Genomic DNA, 27,391 nt, shown 5'->3' on the forward strand with positions numbered 1-27,391 from the left:
GGCGGGGCGCAGTTGACCAGTAGCCGGCCGACTCAGAACTCTGCCCCCGGCGCACGCGGATGACGTAACGAGCGCGGCAAACCTGGAGGATCTGAGAGCCCTGTCCACGTGAGTACGGTTCGTGTGGTCCAAGGCCTAGCGTTCCTTCCCGGGTGTAATCCCGCGCCACTCACTCCAAGCATGACCCGGGTCTCTTCAGTATCCCTACCAGACCGAGCTGTGTCCACTTTTGTCCTGCATGCCTGCTTAGTGCAAGGGACCATTTGTGCCGTCATGCGAGGGTTCCGTAGACCCCCGGCTGGGCGATCCGGTGTAAACTGAGGCTTGCCTCTCCCGTTCATTCATCCAGCTACGAAAATTCTGCCCCCCGTCTATTTCGGTGTTAGGCATCATGCTAGTTGTTGGGGATACAGCCCTAATCTGGACAAATCGTGTCCTGCACCCCTGGGGTTTACATTTTCACTGGAAATGAAAGACGAAAATCAATTGGCTTAATAAAGAAACTGCTTTCAGGGTGTGATAATTGCTGTAAAGGAATTATAATGTGGAAAACAAGTGAGGAGGGACCTAACTTTAGAAAAGGTGATCCAGCCTGTGGTGGGAGCTCTCAGAGAAAGGGAGGAATCAAGACCGATTTGGCAGGAGCTCGGAGCGGAAATGTTGAAGAGTGGTGATTCTCGAGTTCATTCATTCAGTCAACAAACTTTTTTTTGGGGGGTGAGGGGTGGGAATTAAGTGGAGATGAAGTAGCTACAGTTCCTACCCACATAGATTTTCTTCTATTGATGAAGGTGAAAGGTGTTAAGATATGAGGTATTTGAGAGAAAGGAAAGTAGACGAAATGATTTTAATGAGTGTGTTTTATTGGCTGCGCTCTCTGGCAGAGCTCACTGAACCCAAGGTGGAGTGAGGTGAATCTGAGCACAGGCTTTGGCGAGTGCACTTTTTAAGGGCGGGGGTTAGGTGATAGCATGACAGGGGCGGCACATTAAACAAAGGATTATTATGCTAGTGGGTTGAGCAGCGGGTGGTAAAGACCTTGGTTGTAACGATTCACCTCCCATTCCGAAGTAACTTCATGAGTCCAGCCATACAGCCCTCCCTTATTCCCCCAACCTAACATTCCAGCCTTTTTGTGATAGTAGGACGTCGAGATTTTTTTTAGCTATTTCCTGCTGTAGTGGGAAGGCGTGTGGCTATGGGCTGAAATTGTTAGGGTTGGAAGAGAGAAGAGGCTGGCTGCAGGAGTTTGGTGAGGTTGGCAGGTGGTGACGCAGAAGCATTTGGTTGACCGTTACTTGGGATATTTCTCTTACACGACCCTGGAGGAAGTTAAGGAGGCAAGGAGCTAGGAGAAAAAAGAGACAAATTAAGATAACTGGACCTAGCAGTGGGAGAAGCTATGCTGCTAGTGGAGAGGAGAATCAGGTTAGGGCAGAGGACGTTTCCTGTTTCCTGCGATAGAAATTTTCCTTTAGCTTGTTTAGGGTTTGAATGTTTTGTTTTACCAGACCCGATTCATTGCTGTAATAGCAACATTCTTTTTGGAGAAATATACACGTCCCTCGTTTTCTGGCTGTCAGCAGGTCTAAGGCGTGTTGATTTTGAAGAGTTACCTGAGCTAGTGAAGTGAGTTGGCATTGTAGAGATGAGAGAGATTTGGCTGTTGATTTTAGAGCTACCTGTAGTCGAGTTTTAAAGTTTTGAGAGGTTAGAATATTGTGTCCTAGTGCCCCTCCCGCTGTGGCTGAGGCTGTGACCGAGGCGGTTAGGCTGATGCCTACTAGGATAGGAAGAAAGGCAGCCCTTTTTGAGCGCAAGGCGCAAGGTGGGTAGTAAACAAGCTAGCTCAGACTCCCCGTAGAGGGTTAGGTGAGAAACAGTAGTTACCAGGAAGCACCGTCCTGGGGCAGTGGGGTTAAGGCACTTGATAAGAGTCTCATTATACCAGAAATGTTGCCCTTCGGAGGCATGGGTGGTGTTGTGAATAGTGACATTAGTTTGGCATTGGTTGTGAAGTTTGGCTTGTTTTATAGTTATGTGTGTGAGGTAGCAGGTTTTTAGGGGATAGGGAAGGTCTTCAGACTCAGGTTCCCACAGGGGGACACTTTTCAGGGTGGTGTGGCAGGAATTAGGTCTGTGTTAGTGTATTTGGGTGAAGTTTATAGGGACGGCTGCCAAGAGTGGCTTATTTAATGACGCATACAGGAAACAGCGGGATAATTTCAGGAAGTATTTGCCTTTGGTTGAGGAATTGTAAGGTTTGTTGGAGGATTTGAAGCCATGTATGCGAGGTTGTTGTGGCGGAGGTTTGGGCAAGGTGATTGAAGAGGCTTTGCTCAGCTTGTGAAATTTCGATAGACACCTGGGTAAAAGTAGTGTTAACGAGGACATATTCGCGGTGTATTTTAATGGTGCCTATAGGGTATCGGAACCAGCCACTGTAGTATAGTTTGCCTTGGACTCCTGCTACCCATTTCATGTCCCAGGGATCTGCAATATTTATGTAAAATTGCTGGGAACTGATGTAAAAGGTACCCTTATGAGGTGCTTCGTTGTAAGCATCATGTATCCTGCATGACCAATAGGGGCATCCCCTGTATATGATGTTATAGTTGTTTTGGTTACAGTAGCTTTTGTTTTGGGCGTATGGAAAGCAGGCATAAGGCCTTGGGCCCTTTTCAACTGATTTTGGAGTAATAGGAATGGTTATAGGTTGGCTACAACCTGTTAACGGGCAGTTTGCTGTGCCAATTATGTGAGTGGTTGCTTTTCCATTTTGGGTAAAGGTTTCCTTGATTTGGAATTCCCAGATATAGGATTTGTTTTCAGTGGGCGTGAGGAGGGTGAGCAGCACGAGTGATATGGACCCGAGTAGGCCCCAGAGGCTGGCAAGTGTAAGAGGGCTTATCCTGCTTATATAATTTGACCCGAGATAGGTGGTGCCAAGAAGAGTCCCCCAATAGTTTTACCGCTGTAGGAGTGGTAAGGACCACTGTGTGTGGGCCAGTCTGCCGTGGTTGGAGTTGTCTGGGCTGCACCTGTTTGAGGAGTACCTCGTTCCCTGGTTGAAGATTGTGGGTGGAATTGGCAGGATCAGTCTTCCCTGGTTGCGGCAGGAATCGGTCAGCGTGTTCCCGCAGTAATTGCCTGATTAAAGAGAGATATGGCAGGTAAGAACTTAAAGGAGGCTGCACCTGCAACTGGTGATTAAGTATGTATGGGCGGCTGTACATAAGCTCGAAAGGACTTAGAAAAGTAAGTGCCCGTGGAGTGGCATGTAGTCAGGTGAGGGCTAGAGGAAGGAGGTCAACCCAGGATTGTCGTAGCTCAATGGCCAACTTGGTTAGTTGAGTTTTGATAAGACCGTTGGCTCGTTCTACCTTACCAGAAGATTGAGGTCGGTAAGGAACATGTAGCTTCTATTTTATTCCCAAGGCCGATGAGGTTTGTTGAACCACCTAAGAAAAAAAGCTGGGCCATTATCGGATTGGATGGAGGTAGGTAGTCCAAAACGGGGAATGATTTGTTTTAGAAGGATGTCTGCCACCATGTCAGCAGTTTCCCCTGTAGTGGGGAAAGCTTTTATCTAGCCTGTTAAAGTGTCAACCATAGTTAGGAGGTACCGTAATTTTTTATGGGTGGGCATCTGTGTGAAATCGAGTTGCCAGTCCTGTCCGGGAAGGTGGCCCCTTAGCTGGTGAGTTGGGAAAGTAGGGCGCAACCCTCCCTGCGGACTTGTCATTTGGCAAGTGGGACAAGAGGAACAAACCAACGTTATGAGATTAGTCAAGGACGGGTGGTGGAATAAAGGCTGGAGGAACCGTGTGAGGGCTCTGGGTCCGATATGCAGCGATGAGTGTATCTGAGAAAGAATATCATGAGCCTGCTCGGTTGGGAGAGCCACCTTGTTATTGAGGAAGATCCAGCCCTCCGGTGTTGCAGAACCTCCTTGTGCGAGAAGGTCTGCACGTTCCCTGGAAGAGTAGGCCGGTTGGAGGGAAGGAAGAGTAAAGAAGAGAACTGGTGCCAGTAGGTTTGAAGTTGAGGGTGCTTTGGTTAGTTCCCGTGGGACTGCATCAGCCCAGTTGTTTCCGCGGGTGACATCGGAGTCATCTGTTTGGTGCCCCTTGCAGTGGATAATGGCCACTTGTGAGGGCAGCAGAAGGGCGGGAAGGAGATGTTGGATTAATTTAGCATTAATTACTGGTGAGCCCTTTGTGGTAAGGAATCCTCGCTCCCTCCAGATATCTGAGTGGCAATATGCTATTTAAAAAGCATATTTAGAATATGTGTAAATATTAGCTGACTTGTGTTTAGCTAAGTGTAAAGCTCTGGTTAGAGCAATTAGCTTAGTTTTTTGGGATGTGGTTCCCTCTGGGAGTCGTATGGCCTCAAGTATTTTAGAGGGAGTGACTATAGCATATGAAGCTCTGCGCCTCCCCTGCTGGTCTATGATTGAACTGCCGTCTGTGAAAAGGGTAAGATCCGCCTCCAGCAGTGGTGTGTCTGAAAGACCCTGGCGTGGGGAGGCAAGCTCCTCCATGATTTTGGTGCAGAGGTGTGTGGGTTGAGGGAAGGGGTTTGACAAGGGCTCTTGAGGGAGAAGAGTGGCTGGGTTGAGACTAGGTGAGGTAGAGAGAGCAATGTGGGTTTTCTAGGAATAGTAAATGTAATTCTTGGACACGAGAAGGAGTGAGCAGACAGAGACTTATGGAATAAGAGGTTTTGCAGACGATGGGGGTCAGAACTTGGAGAGGTTTACCCAGGCTGAGTTTCAGAGCTTCATGGGTTAGGGTGGCCGCTGCAGCTAATGCCCAGAGACAGTGAAGCCAGCCACGGGCAGTCGGGTCCATCTGTTTGGAGAGGTAAGCTATTGGAGTATAGGTTGACCCCAGAGGTTGGGTTAGAACTCTTACCGCCATTTCCTGCTTTTTATCAGTAAATAGAATAAACGGTTTGTCAGGATTTGGGAGGGCAAGAGGAGGTGACTGATGTAAGGCACTGCGGAGGACCGAGAAGGCTTTGGATATGGCGGAGGGGTCGTCCAGCGGACCTGCAGGTGTTGCTTTGGGTAGAGGGGCTTTGCTAGAACGGAAAAATTAGGGACCCAGTGCCGGAAAAATTTCATGGAACCTAGAAAGGATAAAATTTGTTCAGCATTTTCTGGAGGCTGGAGTTCACGGAGTGCTTGCTGCCTGTCAAGTGTGGGGTGTCGAGAGGTGGGAGTAAGGAGGAGGCCCAGATAAGTAACAGTGGAACAGGAAAGTCGGGCCTTGGTTGGTGAAACGCAGTATCCTTTTTCCACCAAGAAATTTAATAGGGTGGCCGTGGCTTCTGTGGAGGCATCTTCAGAAGGGCTGCAAATTAATAAGTTATTTACATATTGGAGAATAACACTGGGAGTTAGATTTCATTGCGTTAGGTCTTTGGCTAAGGCTTGGCTAAAGATGTGGGGGCTATCGCGAAATCCCTGAGGTAATACTGTCCATGTAAGTTGCTGGGCAGCTAAAGAGTTTGGGTCTTCCCAGGTGAAAGCGAATAGATTGTAACAGGCAGGGTTCAGAGGTATAGTAAAAAAGGCATCTTTGAGGTCCAGGACCGTGTAGTGAGTAGTGTGAGGAGGTATATGCGAGAGAAGAGTATATGGGTTGGGGACCACTGGATGGATAGGAATAATAGCTTCGTAAATCAGTCTGAGGTCCTGGACTAAATGGTAAGAACCATCAGGTTTTTTAACAGGTAAAATAGGTGTATTACATGGTGAATTAGTAGGTATAAGGAGTTCTTTCCCTTTGAGCCGGTTGATGATGGGTTGCGGTTCCCTTCGATGGGTTACGGAAATGGGGAATTGTGGCCGGGAGGGGAATGAGGACGGATTTTTTAGTCGGATGAGAACTGGTTCATGATGGGAAGCTGTTATAGGGGTGGAGGTATCCCAGACTTTTGGGTCGACTAGGTGGAGTGGTAAGGGGTGAGCGGGAAGGATAGGGTCCTGGGCGGAGGCGGAGGCTACACATAGAGACAGTAGTAGATTTGCGGGAGGAGTTTTTGTCCAGTGTAGTGATACCCCTAATTTGGCGAGAATATCCAGCCCCAGTAGAGGGCTAGGGCAAGAAGGCATTACTGAGAAGGAATGTGTAATAGAATGTACCTTTATTAAACACTTGAGTGGCTTAGTGGTTAAGGGGCGCGAAGGACGGCCATCTATGCCCGTAACTGTGACCTGAGAAGGACAGAGTTGACCTGAATAGGAGGGGAGGACGGAAAAGGTAGCCCCCGTGTCTACTAAAAATGATGTGGACTTACCCTCTACCTTGATTGTTCCCCTGAGCTCCATAAGGGTGATCAGGGTCACTGAGGCCGGGCGTCGTCAGTCATCAGTGGCCAAGCCCAGGACTGCCAGTGGTGGACTAGGGGTTGGAAGGATGGCCCCCCAACGGCCAGGCGCCGAGGGGCAGTCACTTTTCCAGTGTCCCTTTTTTCCACAGAGAGGGCATGGTCCCTTGGGCAGTTGAGGATTGGGGCACTGGCAGGACCAGTGTCTGTTGAGGCCACATCTGAAGCACTTTCCTGGCGGTGGATTAGTCGTTGCTGGCTTTTTCTCCATTGTGATAGGCCGCAGGGCCGCAATCAGGGATTGGGTCTGTAAGTTCACCTTTCAGCTGTCTCGGGACTCCTTTTCCGCCCTTTCCAACTATCACGTGTATTGAAAACTTTAAAGGCCAGGTTTACCAGGTCGCGAATAGGGGCCTGAGGACCGTCCTTAATTTTTTTTAAGTTTGCGTCTTATGTTTGAGGCTGACAGGGATATAAAATGTGTGGCTAATACAGTCTTACCAGCCTCCAAGTTAGGGTCTAAGCGCGGGTGTATTGAGAGAGGGCTTCTGTGAGTCGGTGTAGAAATGCTGCCAGGTTTTCTTCAGGACCTTGGGTGATTTCCCTTAGTTTATGGAAGTTTATTATTTTATGTGAAGCTTTCTGCATACCCACTATGAGACATGGAAGCATTTTATCCCACCTAGTTCACCTATTTCTCCCTGCTGGAGTGTCAACCAGATATTCCCACCCTGGCCCTTGGTCTGGCACTGCCTCGGCATCTACCGGCATGGTGTGGTCAGTTATATGGACCTGGTCGGCATGGGCCCTGGCTGCACTGAAAATACGGTCTCTTTTATCTGGGGTTAGGGAAGAAGAACAGATTATATGAATGTCATGCCAGGTTAGATCGTAGGCATTAGCTAGATATTGAAATTCCTTAGTATAGGCGGTCGGGTTGCTGGAGAATGAACCTAGCCATTTCTCAATATTAGAGAGGTCAGCTAGGGAGAAAGGGGTGTGTACTCGAACTAACCCCTCAGGTCCTGCAACTTCCCATAGTGGACAGAGTAAAGAGTCCTTTGAGCAGGTATGAAAGCTTATAGGTGAGGAGGGCAAGGCTGTTGAGGACAGTGGGGACTGGATGGAGATGGAAGGGGAGGATAAGATGGTGGCAGGAGTGCTGCCGGGGCGGTGGGAAGAGAGGAGGGGGACAGATAAGATGGCGGTGAGGGTGCAGGTGGAAAAGGAGATGAATAAGATGGCGGCTGGAGTGCCGTTGAGATAGGCGGGGAAAGTGAGGGATAAGATGGTGGGTGAAGTGCGGCTGGAGCAGAAGGAGGAAGTAAGGGACAAAATGGCAGCTGAGGCTCTGCCGGACCAGAAGAAGAAGGCAAGGGGCAAGATGGCATCTGAGGTGCCACCGGAGGAGAAGAAGGCAAGGGACAAGATGGTGTCTGAGGCACCATCGGAGGAGAAGAAGAAGATAAGGAGCAAGATGGCATCTGAGGCACCGCCAGAGGGAGAGAGGGATAGAGTAAGGGAGGAGGGGACTGTGTGGAAGGATCTCATGGAGACGGTGGTCGCTTGAAAAAGGATGAGTCAGGGGGTTCAGAAAAGGAGAAAGTTTCATCAGAGGAGAGGGAGGGTTTGGGAGTTTCCTTAGCTAGGAGAACCTGAGCCGTGGAGCAAGGAGTACAAAGAGAGGGATTGGGAGCACAGGAGAAAAAAAGCCTGGACATAGGAATTTCGGCCCACTTGTCATTTTTTTGGCAGAAATTATGGAGGTCGTTAAGGACCTTAAAATCAAAAGTCCCCCCTCAGGCCAATGAGAACCGTTATCCAATTGGTATTGTGGCCAAGCCTTTTTCTAAGAGTAAGAGAGGCGTTTCACCCGAATGTCTGGGAGCAAATTCAGTGTGTATAAGTTTGCCAGTAGGCAACTTAGAGGCGTAAGGGGTTGGGTTTTAGAAGATTTATTGCCCATGCTGATAGGTCTCGCAGAACAAAGGACTGGCTCTAAGAACAAAGGACTGGCCCAGGGGCATTAGCTCTGAGAGAATCTTGAAAGCTCTTATGAGTGGGTTTAAAGTCCTGTTCAGGTCTTGGACCCAAGTTTGGGAGGGAAAAGAGAAGCGAGGCGTCCCCACAGATTTTTGAGTCCCGGAAAAAGAGGTATGAGGCTTGCAGGCATCCCTGTTCACCTCAGCCCTTGGGAGAGAACCTGATGTGAATTCACGATTTTCGGAGAGTAAGTTATGGACAGGCTCTCTCCTTCTCGGAACTGCGAGACCCGGCAGCTGTGCTAGGAGGGGAGGGACTTACCCAATCAGTGGTGGATATAGTGGCAGGCCAAAGGATCCCTGGGCTCTGGCTATGTGGAGGAAGAGTGAGAGGAAGCCGGGGTGCCCCTGGCCGGGCGGGCAGCACCCACACTCCTCTCCCAGGTTTCGGTGCCAAGATGAAAGGTTTTAAGATATGAGGTATTTGAGAGAAAGGAAAGTAGACAAAATGATTTTAAGTGAGCATGCTTTATTGGCTGCACTCCCTGGCAGAGCTCACCAAACCCAAGGTGGAGTGAGGTGAGTCTGCGCACAGATTTTAGTGAGTGCAGTTTTTAAGGGCAGGGGTTAGGTGATGGCGTGAAAGAGGTGGCACATTAAACAAAGGATTATTATGCTAGTGGGTTGAGTAGCGGGTGGTAAAGACCTTGGTTGTAATGATTCACCTCCCGTTCTGAAGTAACTTCATAAGTCCAGCCATACAGCCCTCCCTTATTCCCCTGACCTAACAGAAGGTAGAGCAAAAATATAACATATCTTATAAGTACTTGTTCTGGTTTGCTAGCTTCAGGAATGCAATATATACCAGAAACAGAATGGCTTTTAACAGGGGGAATTTAATAAGTTGCTGGTTTACAGTTCTAAGGCCGAGAAAATGTCCCAATTAAAACAAGTCTATAGAAATGTCCAATCTGAGGCATCCATCCAGGGAAAGGTGCCTTGGTTCAAGAAGGCTGATGAAGTTCAGGGTTTCTCTCTCAAGTGAGAAGGCACATGGTGAACACAGTCAGGGCTTCTCTTTTAGCTGGAAGGGTACATGGCAAACACGGCGTCATCTGCTAGCTTTCTCTCCTGGCTTCTGGTTTCATGAAGCTCCCCGGGAGGCCTTTTCCTTCTTTATCTCCAAAGGTCACTGGCTTGTGGACTCTCTGCTTCTTGTGGCTATGTCATTCTCTGCTCTCTCTGAGTCTCCCATTCTCCAAAACGTTTCCTCTTTTATAGGACTCCAATAAACCAATCAAGACCCATCCAAATGGGTGGAGACATGTCATTACCTAATCCGGTTTAGCAACCACTCCCATCCAGGGAGCTGATCTGATTACAATTTCAAACATACAGTATTGAATAGGGATTATTCTACCTTTATGAAATGGGATTTTGGTTAAAACATGGATTTTCTAGGGGGCATACTTCCTTTCAAACAAGCACAGTACTATATAGAAAATTAAGATAGGGTAATATGATAATGACTACTTCAGAGTGGTTGGTCAAGGAAGGCCATAACAGAGAAATGAGTTTCATCTAAGATCCAAATAACAAGAAAAAGTCCTACCCATGCAGATAGGTTGAAAAAATGCCTTCTGGGACCAACTTTAGAAATTTAGAGGAATAGAAAGGAAGCCAGTGTGGTTGGATGAGAAGAAGAGTGATGTGAGATAGGTGTGGAGAGGTAGGCAATGGCCAGACCAGTAGGGCTTTGCAAAGCATACCATGTGTGACAGGAAACCATGTTCTTATTTATGCTAACATGTGGTGAGTGGGTTGTGGTTGGCAGGAATAGAAATTAGGGGCGCTGGGCAGGAGGCCAGTGTGATTAGTAGTGGTGGTAGCTTGGACTAGTGTGATAGTGATAGAGAAGAAGAGAACAGGAGGGATTTGGAATATGTTTGAAAGCGGAGTCGGCATAACTAACTTGCTGATAGATTGAATGTGTGGAAGGATAAGGGAAAGTATTAAGACTGACTGTTTTGGTTTGAGGAACTGATTGTATGATGGTAGTGTTTATTGAGATGGAGAAGATTAGGGGAACAGCAGGTTTGGAGAAATAACACATCAGAATTTCTCTTTTGGCCATCACAGGCTATTTGTGGTATCTGAGATACCTGTTTAGGGTGTCATATAAACATTTGAATGTACTAGTCTGAAGTTTCAGGGAGAGTCAGGACTGAGGAAAATTATGGAACCCATTGGCAAGTATTAGTATGAACTATATGAAAGTGCCTTTTTTTTTTTTTAACCAAAAATGGTTTGAATAGCATCAATTGCATGTGGTTCAGCCTAATGAACCATTTGTAGGTAAGGGATCGGATGAGATCACTTGGGAAGAGCATGCACAAGGAAGAGAAAGAAGAAGGCCCAGGATGGTGCCCTGATACCCAGTGCTTGGAGGTGGTGCAGCACAGGCAGGTGAGAAGGAGGAATATCAGGAGAGTGTGGCATCACGAAAACCAAGAGAGGAAGGTATTTTCAAGAAGTAGGAAATGAATACATCAAATACTGCTGAGAGGTAGTAAGATAACAGTTTAGTGGCTTCTAAATTGGCAACATAGCAATCCTTGGAGACCTTGAGTGGAACAGTCAAAGAATTGATTCAGCTTTGAAAAAGTTCAGTTGATGGTGCCTATGAGTTATTCAAGAGGATATGTTAGACTGAGCTTCCTTCCCCCGTCTTCATTGGGTAGAGGCAGTAGGCAGCTCACATATCTGAGCCCCACATGTGTGATGGTTGAATGAATGATGCAGATCAGAAGGCCCCCAGCACTGCTGAGGAAGGAAGTTCCCTGCAGGCTAGGAAGGCAGAACTTCCCAGAGGAAGTAAATAGATGTTGGATAGGATGAGGGGTAGGCACAGGCATTCCAGGAGGGAAGCAAAGCAACAGCAAAGTGGCAGAGCAGGGCTTGGTAAAGAAAGCCAAGTTCTTGTTGAGAATCACTGGGATAAGAAGTTGGAAAGGTAGCTGGGAATAGATATGGAAGGCCTTTGAATGTCAGGCTAAAGGCTTTGGATTTACCTTGAGCAGGGACACAATATGATGAGCATTGAAGTAGAGGAACTGTCATTCGACTTCACCAGCAAGACCCAATCTGAAACCACAGGTTCAGACATTGTTTCTTCCAGAAAATCTTTTCTGACTCCTAAAATGCTAGGTTGGTACCCACAGTCTCTCGATTTTGACCACACTGGACTAGAAATGTCTGGATACTTGCCTGCCTCCCTCAATGCAATGTAAGCTCTTTGAGGGCAGAGATAATTTCTGACTTGTTCATAACTGCGTCCCTAAGGCCTTGCCCAGGGCCCAACTCGGTGCAGGTTTCAAGGAATGCCAAGGATGTACTTGTGCTCTTCCTCTCACATTACTAAAGCCCATGTTTTGCAGGATTAGTAAAAATTCCCAAGGGTTCATTTTTCAAGTTACCCTTATCTCTCCAAATACTGCTCTTTACCCCATTTCATCCCTATTGCCTCCAAAGCCTCAACTGTCCTTGAAACTTGAAATCACTTCAACACTTGGGCTATCGTTAATTTTTTTTTTTTTTTTTTTTTTTGTGAATCCAACTCCTCTCTCCAGCAAGGGACACCTGTAGAGATGGCTCTGGTCCTTCACTTCTATGTCCGTCCCTCCGGTCATGAGGGGGCGGCCTCTGGACACACTCGAAGGAAGCTGCAAGGGAAACTGCCAGAGCTGCAGGGGATAGAGACAGAGCTGTGCTACAATGTGAACTGGACAGGTTGGGCCCGGGTATTGGATTCTTGGGAGAGGTACCTCAGTGCCAGGGGCTATGTCTCAAGGTATTCTTGCCCTACCTTCCTGCAGCTGAATCTCTCCCCAATGCTAAAGAGATGAAGAAGCTCCTGTGGCTATTTGGCTGCCCGTTGTTGCTGGATGATGTTGCTCAGGAGTCCTGGCTTCTTCCTGGACTCAATGACCTGCTGCTAGAGGTCGGACCCAGGTAAGTTTCTCGGCCTGGAGCAGCTCATGTCATGTTCCAGTGCACGTCATCCCTTCCAGATGCAACTGCCTACCCCTTCCTCTTCTGTTTCTCTACTTCCTCTCCTAGTGATCCTTGGGAAATGTTTTTTTTTTAACTTCTCCCCATCAAACCTCCCTGCCTGGGGAGCCACACATATGCCTTTCCCATCTGGGAAGATGCTTTGATTTGAGTGACCTTTGAAAAGAGGTTTCTTGGTGTCCAGGCCTGAGGCTGCAGGCAAGTGGTCAGGGACTAGAGGTGGGAGGCCAACTGGACAGCATTGGGCAGGATCCACCATCCTACCTGGCTCTCTGTGGTCCTAACCATCTGGCCCCCTCCTTAGGCTGAACTTCTCCACTCCCATGTCCACCAACATCGTGTCAGTGTGCCATGCTGCTGGGCTAGGGGCCGTGGATCGTGTGGAAACTACCCGGCGCTACCGGCTTTCGGTGAGGCAGTGGGGGATCAGGAGGGGGAGGTGGGTCAGAGATAAGAGATTAGGTTCTAAATTCTAGGCAAATAATGGTAGAAGGAGAGGGAGGGATTCCTGGCTTTGGCCTTCCCTGTGGGGTTGTGCAGGTTTTGTTCAGTGCCTGAGGGAGTGGGGTGACCTCACATGGACTCATGCCTGGAAGAGACATCTCTTTCTAATCTTCACCGTAGTTCCATATGGGCCAGCACTGGCTTGGCCATGCATGACATGAAGGGCTGAGGGCAGCCAATTCTCTTAGTTCTTTAACTCTCTGTTTATGTGCGTGTCTCTCCCCACAGTTTGCCCACCCTCCTTCGGCTGAGGTGGAGGCCATCGCTCTGGCTACCCTGCATGACCGGATGACAGAGCAGCACTTCCCAATGCCCATCCACAGCTTTGCCCCTGGGAGCCTCCCAGCACCCCTCAACGGCCCTATCAACATACTGGCTGAGGGCCGGCCCGCCCTGGAGAAGGCCAACCAGGAGCTAGGTGAGCAGGAGTCCCTGGGGAGGCGGGAGCGCCCAAGATAAGCTAATGGGGTGCTGGGAGCTGAGATAGGGCACGTCGGTCCTGCATTCAGTTCTGAGGTTTGTTTCCTAGGTCTGGCCTTTGACTCTTGGGACCTAGATTTCTATACCAAGCGCTTCCAGGAGCTACAGCGAAACCCCAGTACCGTGGAGGCCTTTGACTTGGCTCAGTCTAACAGGTGGACAGGAATGGGACATTCTGATATCTGAGCCCATGGAGGTTGGACGGGAAAACCACAAGGCCTTGCTTACATTGTGCTCTGTAGGCTAGCGGACATCTTGGGGTGTTTAAGGGCCTGGACTCTATGGTCCATCAGGTAGTTTACATGCATGTCCTGGTTTTTTGTTTGTGTGTTTGTTTGCTTTGGTGCATGGTCCAGGAATTGAACCCGGGTCCCTGGCATGGAAGGTGAGCATTCTACCACTGAACCACCCATGCACCCCGCGTCCTGGTTTTATCTTCACTTTGGCTCTCGGGTAATCTGCAAGGACAGGATAGTTAAAGGTCGGGCCTTTTTGAAATATACTTTGACCTGTTATCTAAGTATGAGTTGGCCAACCCTCTGCTGTTAGGTATTGTTAGATGTTAAATGTTGGTAGGAAGACATGGCAAGGCCTGAAGAATGACCCAGTGTTTCCACCCTGCCTCCCCTCCCCATCACCCCCTGCAGTGAGCACAGCCGACACTGGTTCTTCAAGGGCCAACTCCACGTGGATGGGCAGAAGCTCCCTCACTCACTGTTTGAGTCCATCATGCACACCCAGGTGTCTTCCAATCCCAACAACATCCTTAAGTTCTGTGACAACAGCAGGTGGGCTGAACCCTCAGCTGGTGTGGCCTCAGGCCAGGGGGAGGGGAGGTCCCATACCTCAGTGGGCTTGGTGGCCAATTCCAAGAAGGAAATAGGATCCAGAACGATGTGTCCACAGTGCCATCCAGGGAAAGGAAGTCAGGTTCCTGCGGCCGGAAGACCCCACAAGGCCAAGTTGTTTCCAGGAACAGCAGGGGCTGAGACATGTCGTCTTCACAGCAGAGACACACAACTTCCCCACAGGTGAGCTGGGTCCGCAGAGAGATGGGGGAACTGAGAACATGGTAGGCTGGAGGAAACAGGGAAGCTCGTTATGCTTATTTTTGATGGGGTTGTTCAGTGATAGGGCTCATCTCTGTGGCACCCTTCTCCCACTCTCTCTCCACAGGAGTAGCCCCCTTCAGTGGCGCAACCACAGGCACAGGTGGCCGTATCCGAGATGTCCAGTGCACAGGCCGTGGGGCCCACGTGGTGGCCGGCACTGCCGGCTATTGCTTTGGAAACCTGTACATCCCAGGTCCCGTGTCTCTTCTCACACAGTCCCTTCCAGACCCCTTGTCGTGGCAAGCACCAAAACATATTTAAGTCAAAGGGTCATCCTGGCACCTTTTCTGGGGAGGAGGGTTCTGGAGACTGTGACCATAAAGCTTACAGGCTGGGGGGACACCTAGGTTGTCAGACCAGCATCACAGAACTTCAGTTTTCTTTATAAACAAGCATCCCCTCAGCAAGAAAAGATGATGCTGGTTTGATCTCATGCCCATTACCTATCCTCAGAATCCAGTTTCTTAGAAAATCTTAAGGACTCTGATCCTGAGAGTCAAGAGGGAAGGCTAATGTGAGAGGTGGGAGCTAGACGAATACTTTCTTGAAGATTCTACATCTTCTTAAAATCGAACTTCCTAAACTGGAACATTCCAGTTGTAGGGGTAGTCCTCGGTGGCTTGGGCTTGTCCTGAAGGACCCTGGCTCCTCCATCTTCTGTCTTGACAGTCCATCCAACTTTCTTCTTCCCTCCCAGGTTACAGTCTGCCCTGGGAGGATCCCAGCTTCCAGTATCCCGGGAACTTTGCCCGTCCCCTAGAAGTTGCCATTGAAGCCAGTAATGGGGCTTCTGACTATGGGAACAAGTTTGGGGAACCAGTTCTGGCAGGTAAGGGTATGAGGGGTGTGTGTTGGGGGGGAGGAATAAGGGACACCTAGTCCCAGAGGGTCTTTTGGGTGGACTATAGGAACTGGGGGTTGCCATGTGTAGTGAGTGCTGGCCAGTCTGGGTGACCTGTTTCTGCTCCCCATCCCTCTGATGTCCACGTTGCAGGTTTCGCCCGCTCCTTGGGCCTTCAGCTGCCTGATGGCCAACGGCGTGAGTGGATCAAGCCCATCATGTTTAGTGGGGGCATTGGATCCATGGAAGCTGCACATGTGAGCAAGGAGCCCCCAGAGCCAGGTAACAGCATGCCACCTTCCTCCAGATCCAGCCAGCTTTCTCCCCAGCTGCAGGAAAGCAGCTGCAGGAAGGGAACTACAACGATATTTCAGCTCCTTGGTTAATTTTTTTTTTCTTCCATTTTTATTGTTGTAACTACATACAACTTTAATGCCTGGCTGGTTTTTAATCTCTACTCATTTCTCTTCTTCCAAATGTAAATCATCAGGGCAGGCCACTGGAACAGTTTTGGTCTTTGTTGCTTCTATTCTTGCCCCCAGCCTTGCTGTTCTGGGAAACACCCTGTTAAATCAAGGCAGCCCTTGGTTCAGTCGGTGTCTGCTGTGTGCCAGAGGCGTGTAGCGCTCAGCTCAGCTCCGTCGAGCAAACATTTATTGAGCACTTGCGTGCTAGGCTCTGTGCTAGTTGTTGTGGTAGAATGCTGATAAAGTCCAGGTTCCATTTATTGAAAAGGTAACCCAGTCACACAGTGCAAAAGGCAAAAGAGGTTATACAGTAAAAACTCCCTACTCCTGCCCCCCAGCCACCCCAAGGCCCTCTCTGTAGATGCCCAACATTAAGTAAGTTACTTGTTTCCTCCCAGGGGTATTTCATGCATATTTAATTAAGTCCTTTTGTCTATTTCTCCCGTTTTAAACAAATGGCATACTACACACATCGTTTCTTAAAACAAACTTTTTTTTTTTATTATAAAACATAACATATATACAAAACAAAGAAAGAAAAAGGCAATCGTTTTCAGAGCACACTTCAGCAAGTAGTTACAGAACAGATCCCACAGTTTGTCATGGGCTACCATACCATCATCTCAGATTTTTTCCTTCTAACTACTCCAGAATACTAGAGGCTAGAAGGAATATTGTAGTGATTCAGCAGCCATACCCATTTGTGGAATCCCATTTTCTCTGTTGTATCTCTCCCTCTCCTTCAATCCTTCCCTCAGTCTACAGGGATCTTTGGGGAATGCCTCTTCTAACTTTTGCATGTTGAGAAGGGGTATCCACACTAAAGGATAGGGGGTTCACTCCCTTTTCTTAAATAACTGCGCTACTGAAATATAATTCATATACCATAAAGTTCACCCTAAATCAATCCCCCTACTGTTTAATTCCAGAACAGTTTCATTACCTAAAAAGAAACCATTAGCTGCCACTCTGTATTCTCCCCTTCCCCCAAGTCCCTGGAACCCACTCATCTAGTCCACTTTCTGTCTCTATGGATTTGCCTATTCTGGACATTTCATAAAAGTAAATTGTATATATTATCTTTGTAACTGGCTTCTGTTAATAATGTTTTGTTTTTTGTGGGGTTTTTTGGGGGGTGTGTGGTCTAGGAATCGAACCCAGGTCTTCCTCGTGAAACGCAGGCATTCTAACCACTGAACCACCAGTGCACCCTATTAGCAATATTTTTGAAGTGCTACTATAACATGTGTTAGTACTTCCTTCTTTTTCACAGAGCAATATATTCCAGAATATGGATATACCATATTTTGTTTAACTGTCTGTTCCTTTGTTGAGGGGCTTTTGGGGTGTTTCAGCACTCTAGCTATGCAAGTTTTTATACGAATGTATGTGTTTTCAGTTCTTTTGGGTATAAACCTGGGAATAGAATAGCCGGGTTATATGGTAACTCTATATTTAACTTTTTGAGGAACTGGGAAACTGTTTTCCAGAGCAGCTGCACCATTTTACACTCCCACCAACAGTTACATGATGGTTGTTGGTGTTCCATCTTCTCCCCCTCTACCTCAACTCTTGTTATTGTCCATCTTTTTTTTTTTTTTGCCTAGTGGGTGTGAAGTGGTATCTCCTTGGGGTTTTGATTTGCATTTCCCTAAAGTGCTATTGAACATTTTCTCGTGTGCTTCTTGGCAATTTGTTTATCTTTGGAGAAATACCTGTTCAGATCCTTTGCTTATTTTTTTTTTAATTTATTTATTAATTAAAAAAATTAAGAACAAACATTAACATATAATTCCGCTCTACATATATATTCAGTAATTCTCAATATCATCACATAGTTGCATATTCTTAGAACATTTGCATCAATTCAGAAAAAGAGATAAAAAGACAACAGAAAAAAGAAATAAAACAATAACATAAAAAAAAGATTATACATACCATACCCCTTACCCCTCACTTTCATTTATCACTAGCATTTCAAACTAAATTTATTTTAACATTTGCTCCCCCTATTATTTATTTTTATTCCATATGTTCTACTCGTTTCTTGACAAGGTAGATAAAAGGATCATCAGAGGCAAGGTTTTCACAATCACACAGTCACATTGTGACAGCCATATCATTATTCAATCATCCTCGAGAAACATGGCTACTGGAACACAGCTTTACATTTTCAGGCAGTTCCCTCCAGCCTCTCCATTACATCTTGAACCTTTGCTTATTTTTTGAATTGGGTTATTTGCCTTTTTATTGTTGAGAATTGTAGGAGTTCTTTGTATATTCTGAATGAGAGTCCCTTATCTGTTAGAGGTTTTCACCATTCTGTTGATTGTGTTTTCACTTTGTTGGTGCTGTCCTTTGAGGAACAAAAGCTTTTAAAAATTACTTTTAATTGTGATAAAATATACATAACATAAAAATAGTTTTAGCCATTTTAAGTGGACAGTTCTTTGACATTGAGTACATTATCAAAACTGTATAACTTTCACCACTATCTATCTCTAGACTATTTTCATCATCCTAAACTAAAACTCATATTTATTTAGCAAAAACTCCCCATTTCCCCTTCCTGCCACTCCTGGTAACCACTATTCTGCATTATGTCTCTATGAATTTGCTTATTCTAGTTACTTCATATAGGAAAAATCATATCTGTTCTTTTGTGGCTGGCTTATTTCACTCAACATGATATCTTCAAGATTCATCCATGTTATAGCATATACCAGCACTTTATTTCTTTTTACAGTTGAATAGTGTTCCATTGTGTGCTATACCACATTTTGTTTCTTTGTTGATGGACATTTGGGCTGCTTCTACCTTCTGGTTATTGTGAACAATGCTTCTGTGAACATTGATGCACAAATATCTGTCTGAGTCCCTGCTTTCAGTTCTTTTAGAGATATACTTAGGAGTGGAATTGCTGGGTTATTTGGTAATTCTATGTTTAACTTTGTGAGGAACTGCCAGATTTTTTTCAACAGTGTCTGCACCATTTTGCATTTCCATCAACAGTGTACAAGGGTTCCAATTTCTCCTCCTTGCCAATTATTTTCAGTTTTTCTTATAGCTTTCCTAGGATGTGAAGTGGTATTTAGTGGTTTTCTTTGTTTTGTTTTTTGGCTTTTAAAAAGGAGAATTTAATAAGTTGCTAGTTTACAGTTCTAAGGCTGAGAAAATGTTCCAATTAAAACAAGTCTATACAAATGTCCAAGCTAAGGCATCCAAAGAAAGATACCTTGGTTCAAGAAGGTTGATGAAGTTCAGAGTTTCTTCAAAAGTTAGGAGGCACATGGCAAACACGGTCAGGGTTTCTCTCTCATCTGGAAGGGCAGTTGGCGAGCACAGCATAATCTGCTGCTTTTTCTCCTGGCTTCCTGTTTCATGAAGCTCCCCAGAAGACATTTTCCTTCTTCATCTCCAAAGATCACTGACTGGTGGACTCCCTGCTTCTCGTGGCTATGTCATTCTACTCTCTCAGAAATCTCTTGCTTTCTTCAAAATGTTTCCTCTTTTATAATCCTATAAAACTTGATTAGTAAACTAATCAAGACCCACCTAGGATGGGTGGAGACACGTCTCCACCTAATCCAGTTTAACAACCACTCTTGATTGTGTCACATCTCCAGGGAGATGATAAAAATTAAAGTTTCCAACATGCAGTGCTAAATAGGGATTAGAAGAAATGGCTGCCTTTACAAAATAGGATTGGATTAAAACATGGCTTTCTAGGGTGCATACATCCTTTCAAACTGCACACCATCTGATATGATACATCACATACATGATGTGATGAAAAGCAAATGAGATAATGTTTATGAAAAAGTTGAGTATTAGAAAGTAATTCATAAATGTAAGATAATGGCAGTTACAAGAGAAAGGGATAGGTAGAGATCTAAAGTATAAGGTAAAGTTAGGTACAGAACTCCTACCCAACTGCTGTTTTACTGCCTGCAAAGTAAATTCTTCAGTTAAACAGCTTCCCAGAGCAAATGGCCAAGGGGAACTAATGCATCTTGAAAACTTAAGATGCTCTCTGATGCTGCCACTTCGGTTTTTTTCCTTTTTTTGATACCAGAATTTAAAGTGAAGAGTCAAGTGCTTTAATAAAACAACAGGAATTTGCAAACCATGGATGTAGTTTGTGGAACATATATATCATATCATATCAATCCATCCATCCATCCATCCACTCAGTATTAACTGATCTTTCCTTTAACTAACAACTAAATGAACAGTCTCTAAGGTCAGGGAAACTGTCAGATATTTAAAAAATATTCACACTCTTAATGCAACATTCAATAAAAACTGTGAATCTACGTGGCAACTTAAATTAGAAGAATAAGCTTCTTAAGGATACTGAGGAAATTCAGGCTTATAACTCAGATTTGGATAAAATCTGGCATAAGAATCTGAATCTAAGGTTTCTAATTGGTCCCCCTTTTATAGTTGAATATAGATTGAATCATATTGGTCTGTAATTTTCCTTTCCTGTGCTGTTTTTATCTGATTTTGGTATTAGGGTTATGCTGCCCCCCTAGAATGAACTAGAGAAAAATCCCACCTCTTCTCTTTTTTGGAAGAGTTTGAGAAGGATTGGTGTTAGTTCTTGTTGAAATGTTTGGTAGAGTTCAGCAGTGAAGCCATCTTGTCCTGGACAAACATCAGTTTTATCTTCACAGTTCCTTGCTTTAGGGGCTTCTGGCAGGGGCTTCCCCGGTGTTCTGATTCTGCTCCCTTCCTTCCTTGCAGGCATGGATGTTGTAAAGGTGGGGGGTCCTGTCTACAGGATTGGAGTTGGGGGTGGAGCTGCGTCATCTGTGCAGGTGAGTGGGGGCAGCTGAAGATGCAGACTCCATCGCAGTACAGGGCAGCCCCGTGCTTGGCTAGGGAGTAGGAGATCCCAACCTCCCTGAGCTGAGCGCTCTCCTATGCTCCCCCAGGTGCAGGGAGACAATGCCAGTGACCTGGACTTTGGTGCTGTGCAGCGGGGAGACCCAGAGATGGAACAGAAGATGAACCGGGTGATCCGGGCTTGTGAGGAAGCACCCGGGGGAAACCCCATCTGCAGTCTTCACGACCAGGGTGCTGGAGGCAATGGTGAGGGGCGGGACAAGGCTGTGACAAGGGACCAGGGCCTACCAGGTCTCTTTGCAGGTTTGGTTTAGGAAGAGGCATGAAGGATCTGTAACCACCCACCAGTTGTGTGCCCCATTTTACACCCCCTAAACATTCTGGACAGGTTCAGGATGGGGATGGAGCCTGCTGCCGTGGAATGGTTGGTGGTGAGGAGGCAGCAGGGACATGCAGAATTAGGGGCTCCTTTAGAGGCTGGGGGTTGACTTTTCTTGGCCACAAAGGTGGCAACATCACCACCTCTCTCTGCTAATCTTCTCACCAGGTAATGTCCTGAAGGAACTGAGTGACCCAGCTGGAGCCATCATTTACACCAGCCGCTTCCAGGTGGGTCTCATCCCTGCAGCCCCTCCCCCAGACAGCCTTCTCAGCAACTCCATGAAACTTGGACCTTGCTCTCTGACCCTCTCTTTTCTCCCTGTCCCCTTGGGTGTGCAGCTTGGGGACCCAACCCTGAATGCCTTGGAAATCTGGGGGGCTGAGTACCAGGAGTCAAATGCACTTCTGCTGCGGCCCTCCAAGCGGGACTTCCTGCGTCGCGTCAGTGCCCGGGAACGCTGCCCGGCTTCCTTTGTGGGCACCATCACTGGCGACAGGAGAGTGAGTTGGCCTGGGGCCTCACGGGAGACTCTGAACAGGGGCCAGAGGGAGGCCTGCCAAGGGAAAGTGGTGAAAGGAGGATGGGAGACAGTGACACACACGTGGGGCACAGGATGTAGGAGGTGGAGAGGGGGTGGGACTCAATAGGGAAAGCCATAAAAGGAGTGGAAAGAGCATTTCTGCCTCAGTTTCTCGGGGTGTTCATTGCTTCTGCTTTTCTGTCTCATTCCCCCTATGTATGCAGATAGTGCTGGTGGATGATCGGGTTTGTCCCTTGGGAACAAATGGCCAGGGGGATGTCCTGCCAACACCTCCCCCAACCCCTGTGGACCTGGAGCTGGACTGGGTGCTGGGCAAGATGCCTCGGAAGGTATGGGAGTGGGAACAAATGCTTCTCCCCTCTCTGACCCAGCCTTCAGCCCCGTCTTCACCGGACCTTTGCATTTCCACCTTTGTGCCAAGCCGTTTGCCTGTGTGCCTACGTGCTCCTTCCCCATTTCTGTGTTGCAGGAGTTCTTCCTCCAGAGGGATCCCCCCATGCTGCAGCCCCTGGTCTTGCCTCCAGGGCTGAACGTGCGTCAGGCCCTAGAGCGGGTCCTGAGGCTGCCTGCCGTGGCCAGCAAGCGCTACCTCACCAATAAGGTTCTCCCTGCACCCCAGTTCTGTCCCTTGCACCCTTTCCCTGCTCATCCACCCCTGGCCTCCTACCCCTTGGGACCACTGGGGGTTTACCAGGCCCTGAGGGACACCCTGACTGACCACCTGGTCTCCCCGCTTCTCCCACTCTGAGTCAGCTTGTGTTTACATTTTGGGGGAGAGCTGGGTCTCCTGCTACCCTTTGTCCTCAGGGATGAGCAGAGAAGCCCATATTCTCCCTGTCCCTCACCTCTCTCCAACCTCATTTGGTTTCACAGGTGGACCGCTCCGTGGGTGGCCTGGTGGCCCAGCAGCAATGTGTTGGGCCTCTGCAGACTCCCCTAGCAGACGTAGCAGTTGTGGCCCTGAGTCACCAGGAGCTCGTGGGGGCTGCTACAGCCCTGGGAGAGCAGCCAGTCAAGAGCCTACTGGACCCCAGGGTCTCCGCTCGGCTGGCTGTGGCTGAAGCCCTGACCAACCTGGTGTTTGCTCTGGTCACCGACCTTCGGGTGGGTCCCCTGCAGCTTCTAGCCTGGAGCCCCAGGTTGCACATCCACTCATCTCTCCCCTTTTCAGGCTCTGACCTCCAGGTCTTCCTACTGCTCCAGACTCTACATATCTTTCTTCACACCTAACACTGTGTCTCTGCCACTCTCCAGGATGTAAAGTGCAGTGGGAACTGGATGTGGGCGGCTAAGCTCCCAGGGGAGGGTGCAGCCCTGGCTGATGCCTGCGAGGCCATGGTGGCAGTGATGGCGGCTCTGGGTGTGGCAGTGGATGGCGGCAAGGACTCCCTCAGCATGGCTGCCCGTGTAGGCTCTGAGACCGTGAGGGCTCCTGGTGAGGCCTGGGGACAATGGGGAGAGGGTGAGGAACTTGGGCTGGGCGGGTGCCTCATTCCTCCTTACTCCCTCTAGGTTCGCTGGTCATCTCGGCCTATGCTGTATGCCCAGACATCACAGCCACCGTCACCCCAGACCTCAAACATCCTGGAGGGAGAGGTATGGCATCTTACCCTTTCTTGCTATACCATGTGCTCAGGACTTGACCCCTTGTTAAGGGTCTGCTTCCTGCTTTCTGGGACTTATGGTCTAAGGATTCTCTCCACCTGCAGGGCACTGGAGGGGTAGTGAGCACTGTGGGAGGAGACCTCGTAGTGGTCCCTCTCCCCTACCTCTGCACTTTCTCCCAGGCCATCTGCTGTATGTGCCTCTGAGTCCCGGGCAGCACCGACTAGGAGGCACAGCTCTGGCCCAGTGCTTCTCCCAGCTTGGGGAACAGCCGCCAGACCTGGACCACCCTGAGAACTTGGTGCGGGCCTTCACTGTCACCCAGGCACTGCTGAAAGGTGAGCGAGGCTGAGGTGAAGGGTCAAGGGCCCACAATGCAAGGTCCATACAGGCACTCACCAGCCGAGACCCTGCTCTGGTTCTGTGTGTGTACCCAGCTCTCCCCAGAAGACAGGGCGAGGCTGTCAGGTTTGGGCCCTGAGGTTGCTGACCTTTTTGTCCTTCTTCCAGACCGCCTCCTCTGCTCAGGCCACGATGTCAGCGATGGAGGCCTCATCACCTGCCTACTAGAGATGGCTTTTGCTGGGAACTGTGGGATAGAAGTAGACGTGCCGGCCCCTGGGGTCGATGGTGAGTAACCTAGCAACAGATTGTAGCCTGAGCTGCTTTCCCCACACCTGAATCTCCAGGAGCAACTGCCATGCAGGCGGGAGTGCCCCTCCACCCCTTTGCCCCAAGTCCAGTCCTGTCTCTGGTCACTGAACCAGATGGCACCCACTGTGTTCCTGACTGCACGCTCTGATGCTTCCCACAGTCCCTGGTGCAGCGTCCTTGAGCCTACTCTCCCCGCCCTCACAACACCCCATCCCTGCCTTCACTGCCTGGGTCCTTTTTGTACCTTCCTGACTCCATCGCTGAGTCACGGCTGTACCCTATCACCTGACCCCGTTACTTTCCCAGTGCTGCCTGTGCTGTTTGCTGAGGAGCCAGGCCTGGTGCTGGAGGTGGAGGAGGCACATCTGGCCCAAGTGCTGCAGCATTACTGGGGTGCTGGCCTCCGCTGCCTGAAGCTGGGTCACACGGGCACTGCTGGGCCCCACAGTCTGGTGAGAAGAGCCATATGCTTTGTGGAGGGAGTGGCAGTGAGTCCTCTCTGCTGGCCTAGGAGAGCCTGGGATTGAGCCCCCTTTCTCCTGGCCCTGGATAAATACACCCCTCTTCCTAGGTGCACCTGTCAGTGAATGGGGTCATTGTCCTGGAGGAGCCTGTGGGGCAGCTGCGAGCCCTCTGGGAGGAGACGAGTTTCCAGCTGGACCGGCTGCAGGCAGAGCCATGCTGTGTGGCAGAGGAGGAACGGGGGCTGAGAGAGCGAACAGGGCCCAGCTACTGCCTGCCCCCCACATTTCCCAGAACCTCTGTGCCCCATGAGCTTGGTGAGGGAGTGTGCATAGATGTGTGGCTTCCTAGGGTCAATGGTCCCGAGGTGTGGAGTCCAAGGCCTGGATGCCTTGGATGTTCCTTGGGAAAGGTTTCTAGGGGAAGGAGCCCTCTGGCCCAGTACACTCCGCCTCCTCCCCCCAGGTGACCCTGCTCCCCGAGTCGCCATCTTGAGAGAGGAGGGCAGTAACGGAGACCGGGAGATGGCCGATGCCTTCCATCTGGCTGGGTTTGAGGTGAGCAAGGTGGCTGGCCCCACATAGAGCCTGGGACCCACCTCCAGCCGTGTGTCCTCCAACACTTCCTTGCTCCGTCCTGCCAGGTGTGGGATGTGACCATGCAGGATCTCTGCTCTGGGGCAATTGGACTGGACACATTCCGCGGCGTGGCCTTTGTGGGTGGCTTCAGCTATGCAGATGTGCTGGGCTCTGCCAAAGGTCAGCACGGAGACTCCTCCACTCCCCCTCCTCTTCCTAAAAAGATGCCTTTAGTTCCCTCTTCCTTGGCTGGGAATCAGCCTCTCGCCTCCACATTTTCCAGGGGAAAGTGGGAGCATTCAGTCTGGCCTTGATGCCAAGCAGAAGGCCTGCAGGTGATCTAAATGAGAGGAACATGCCCACCTGGAAGGCACATGTCCTATCTAAAGGGGCAGCTGCTACTCAGCTCCAGCAGACTGTCCGTCCTGCAGGAAAACTAGTCATCAGCATGGCCAGAGCTGTTTTCCAAGAGAAATCATGTTTTTAAATGTTAGGCAACTAAATTAAAATGCCTTAAAATGTTCTGGCCAAAGAAAAAACTTACCACAGGCCATCTCTGGCCCAAGAATTGGTAGCCTCTTATTTAAGCAGATAAACCCATTTCTTTGCTTGCACAAGGGGTATAGCAGTGCATGCTGGGAAGGAAAAGCAGCCACCCCCCTCTTAATTTCTTGCTCCCCACCTCCAGGTCTCACCCTGACTTCCCTGTTCCCTCCTAGGGTGGGCAGCTGCCGTGACCTTTCATCCAAAGGCCGGGGCTGAACTGAGGCGTTTCCAGAAGCGGCCAGACACCTTCAGCCTGGGCGTGTGTAACGGTTGTCAGCTGCTGGCTCTGCTTGGCTGGGTTGCAAATGACCCCAGCAAGGAGGCAGGGCTAACAGACTCTGACTCCTGTCCAGCTCAGCCTGGCCTTCTGCTATGCCACAACATGTCCGGGCGTTTTGAGTCTCGCTGGGCCAGCGTGCGAGTGGGGCCTGGGCCAGCTCTGATGCTGCGAGGGATGGAGGGTGCCGTGCTGCCTGTGTGGAGTGCCCACGGGGAAGGTCAGGCCCAGGCCAGGCCCGGGGAGGGTCTCAGGGAAGAGGTGAGCAGAGGGCATGAAAGAGTTCTGCTGTCACATCCCTGCTCCTTCCCTCCCAGGTTACATGGCATTTTCTTCTCCGGAACTCCAAGCCCAGATCGAGGCCAGGGGCTTGGCCCCGCTGCACTGGGCAGATGATGATGGGAACCCCACTGAACAGTACCCCCTGAACCCCAACGGCTCCCCAGGGGGTGTGGCTGGTGTCTGCTCCCATGATGGCCGCCACCTGGCCCTCATGCCCCACCCCGAGCGGGCCGTGAGGCCTTGGCAGTGGGCATGGCGGCCCCCTCCGTTTGACACACTGGCCACCTCCCCCTGGCTCCAGCTCTTCATCAATGCCCGGAACTGGACCCGGCAAGGAGGCTGCTGAGCAAGCTAGCAGGGCTCTCCAGGTCCTTCTGGTTTGTGCTCAAGGTCTCTACTGCCCTCTCCCTGCGTCTTCTGGAGCGGCTCATGTCCCTCCAAACCGATCTCAGACAGACAAGGACCAAAAATGGTAACAGAGCATTATAATCTAATTTCATCATCTGCCCTCTTTTGCCTTAAGCTACTGAGTCTGTTTTCAGTTCTTCTGCTTTAACATGTTCTGTCCTTCGTAGGCCCAGGAAGCAGAAAGAGCCCTGCATTGTAAAGTTCTATTCTATCCCCTTGGCCCTACTTTACCTGGTAATCACCACATCATGCCTCCTTTCTCTCATATGGACTCAGAGGTTTATGAGGGGATGGGGAAGTACAGAGCATGCAAGCAGGACCTCTGTGTTCTTGGTTGAAAAAAAACTAGAGGCCTTCTGGGTTCCTCTTTAAAAACGCTGTGCTAAGTACAAGGAATTGTTTGCACAAACTCTTCTGGCAGGGTCTCTGGCTCTATCTCAGGCTGTTCCGGCCTCTGAATACAACTTTCTGAACTGCACAGCTCCTTTTCCAACAGGCGTGGTTCTCACCTTCAGCCCTTGAACTGAGCCTTTAGCAGATCCAGAACTACCTCTTCCTTCTTTCCATTAGTGTTTCTTGAGTAGCTCCTGGGCCAAACATTGTCACCGCTCCCAGAGAATTCATGATCTAATGGAATTTAAAATCTCCAGGACTTACCATGAGCCAAGTATGTGTAGGTATTTTATATATACCTAAATTATTTTTCACAAGCTTTCATCAAGGTACATGCTAGCCCTCTTTACAGAGGAAGAATGAAGGCCAAAGTTTCTAAGCAACAGATCCAGGATTTGTTTTGGGGGCTCACCCCCAAGGCCACTTCTTACCCATGTCACATCTCCTCCCCACATCCTGCAGTCAGGTTTGTTTCCTGGAAGCATCGTCCTCAAGTTTTTCTCACCGACAGCTGTCTTGGGTTGTCCATTGCTTCCCTTGCATGTGAAGTCACTGCCTTATAACCTGTTACATAACTCAAGGCAGCCTGCCTCCTAATAAAGTTTTTATAGCTCAA

The 27,391-nt window shown here is 48.9% G+C and overlaps 1 protein-coding gene across 6 annotated transcripts; it reads left to right on the forward strand.

The window, feature by feature from the left end:
• PFAS (phosphoribosylformylglycinamidine synthase) lies at positions 1 to 27,391 on the forward strand. Of its 6 annotated transcripts, XM_077165915.1 has the most exons (30): positions 1,115 to 1,252; positions 3,439 to 3,500; positions 10,677 to 10,787; positions 11,951 to 12,110; positions 12,197 to 12,332; positions 12,697 to 12,802; positions 13,125 to 13,314; positions 13,426 to 13,531; positions 14,024 to 14,164; positions 14,283 to 14,407; positions 14,553 to 14,681; positions 15,186 to 15,317; positions 15,483 to 15,611; positions 20,546 to 20,619; positions 20,737 to 20,893; positions 21,195 to 21,256; positions 21,368 to 21,529; positions 21,774 to 21,899; positions 22,040 to 22,171; positions 22,444 to 22,674; positions 22,825 to 23,005; positions 23,083 to 23,166; positions 23,358 to 23,513; positions 23,686 to 23,805; positions 24,136 to 24,281; positions 24,401 to 24,608; positions 24,757 to 24,848; positions 24,935 to 25,049; positions 25,589 to 25,912; positions 26,010 to 27,391. In XM_077165915.1, exons 2-30 carry the CDS (start codon positions 3,495 to 3,497, stop codon positions 26,318 to 26,320), a joined length of 4,152 nt encoding a protein of 1,383 aa, XP_077022030.1. In that variant the 5' UTR covers positions 1,115 to 1,252; positions 3,439 to 3,494; the 3' UTR covers positions 26,321 to 27,391. The 6 variants fall into 6 exon arrangements, with proteins under 6 accessions (XP_077022034.1, XP_077022035.1, XP_077022030.1 ...); XM_077165917.1 differs by lacking the exon at positions 10,677 to 10,787; XM_077165918.1 differs by lacking the exons at positions 1,115 to 1,252; positions 10,677 to 10,787 and adding an exon at positions 1,287 to 3,173.

This window comes from Tamandua tetradactyla, chromosome 6, assembly GCF_023851605.1.
Source record: "Tamandua tetradactyla isolate mTamTet1 chromosome 6, mTamTet1.pri, whole genome shotgun sequence".
Taxonomy (NCBI): Eukaryota; Metazoa; Chordata; class Mammalia; order Pilosa; family Myrmecophagidae; genus Tamandua; species Tamandua tetradactyla.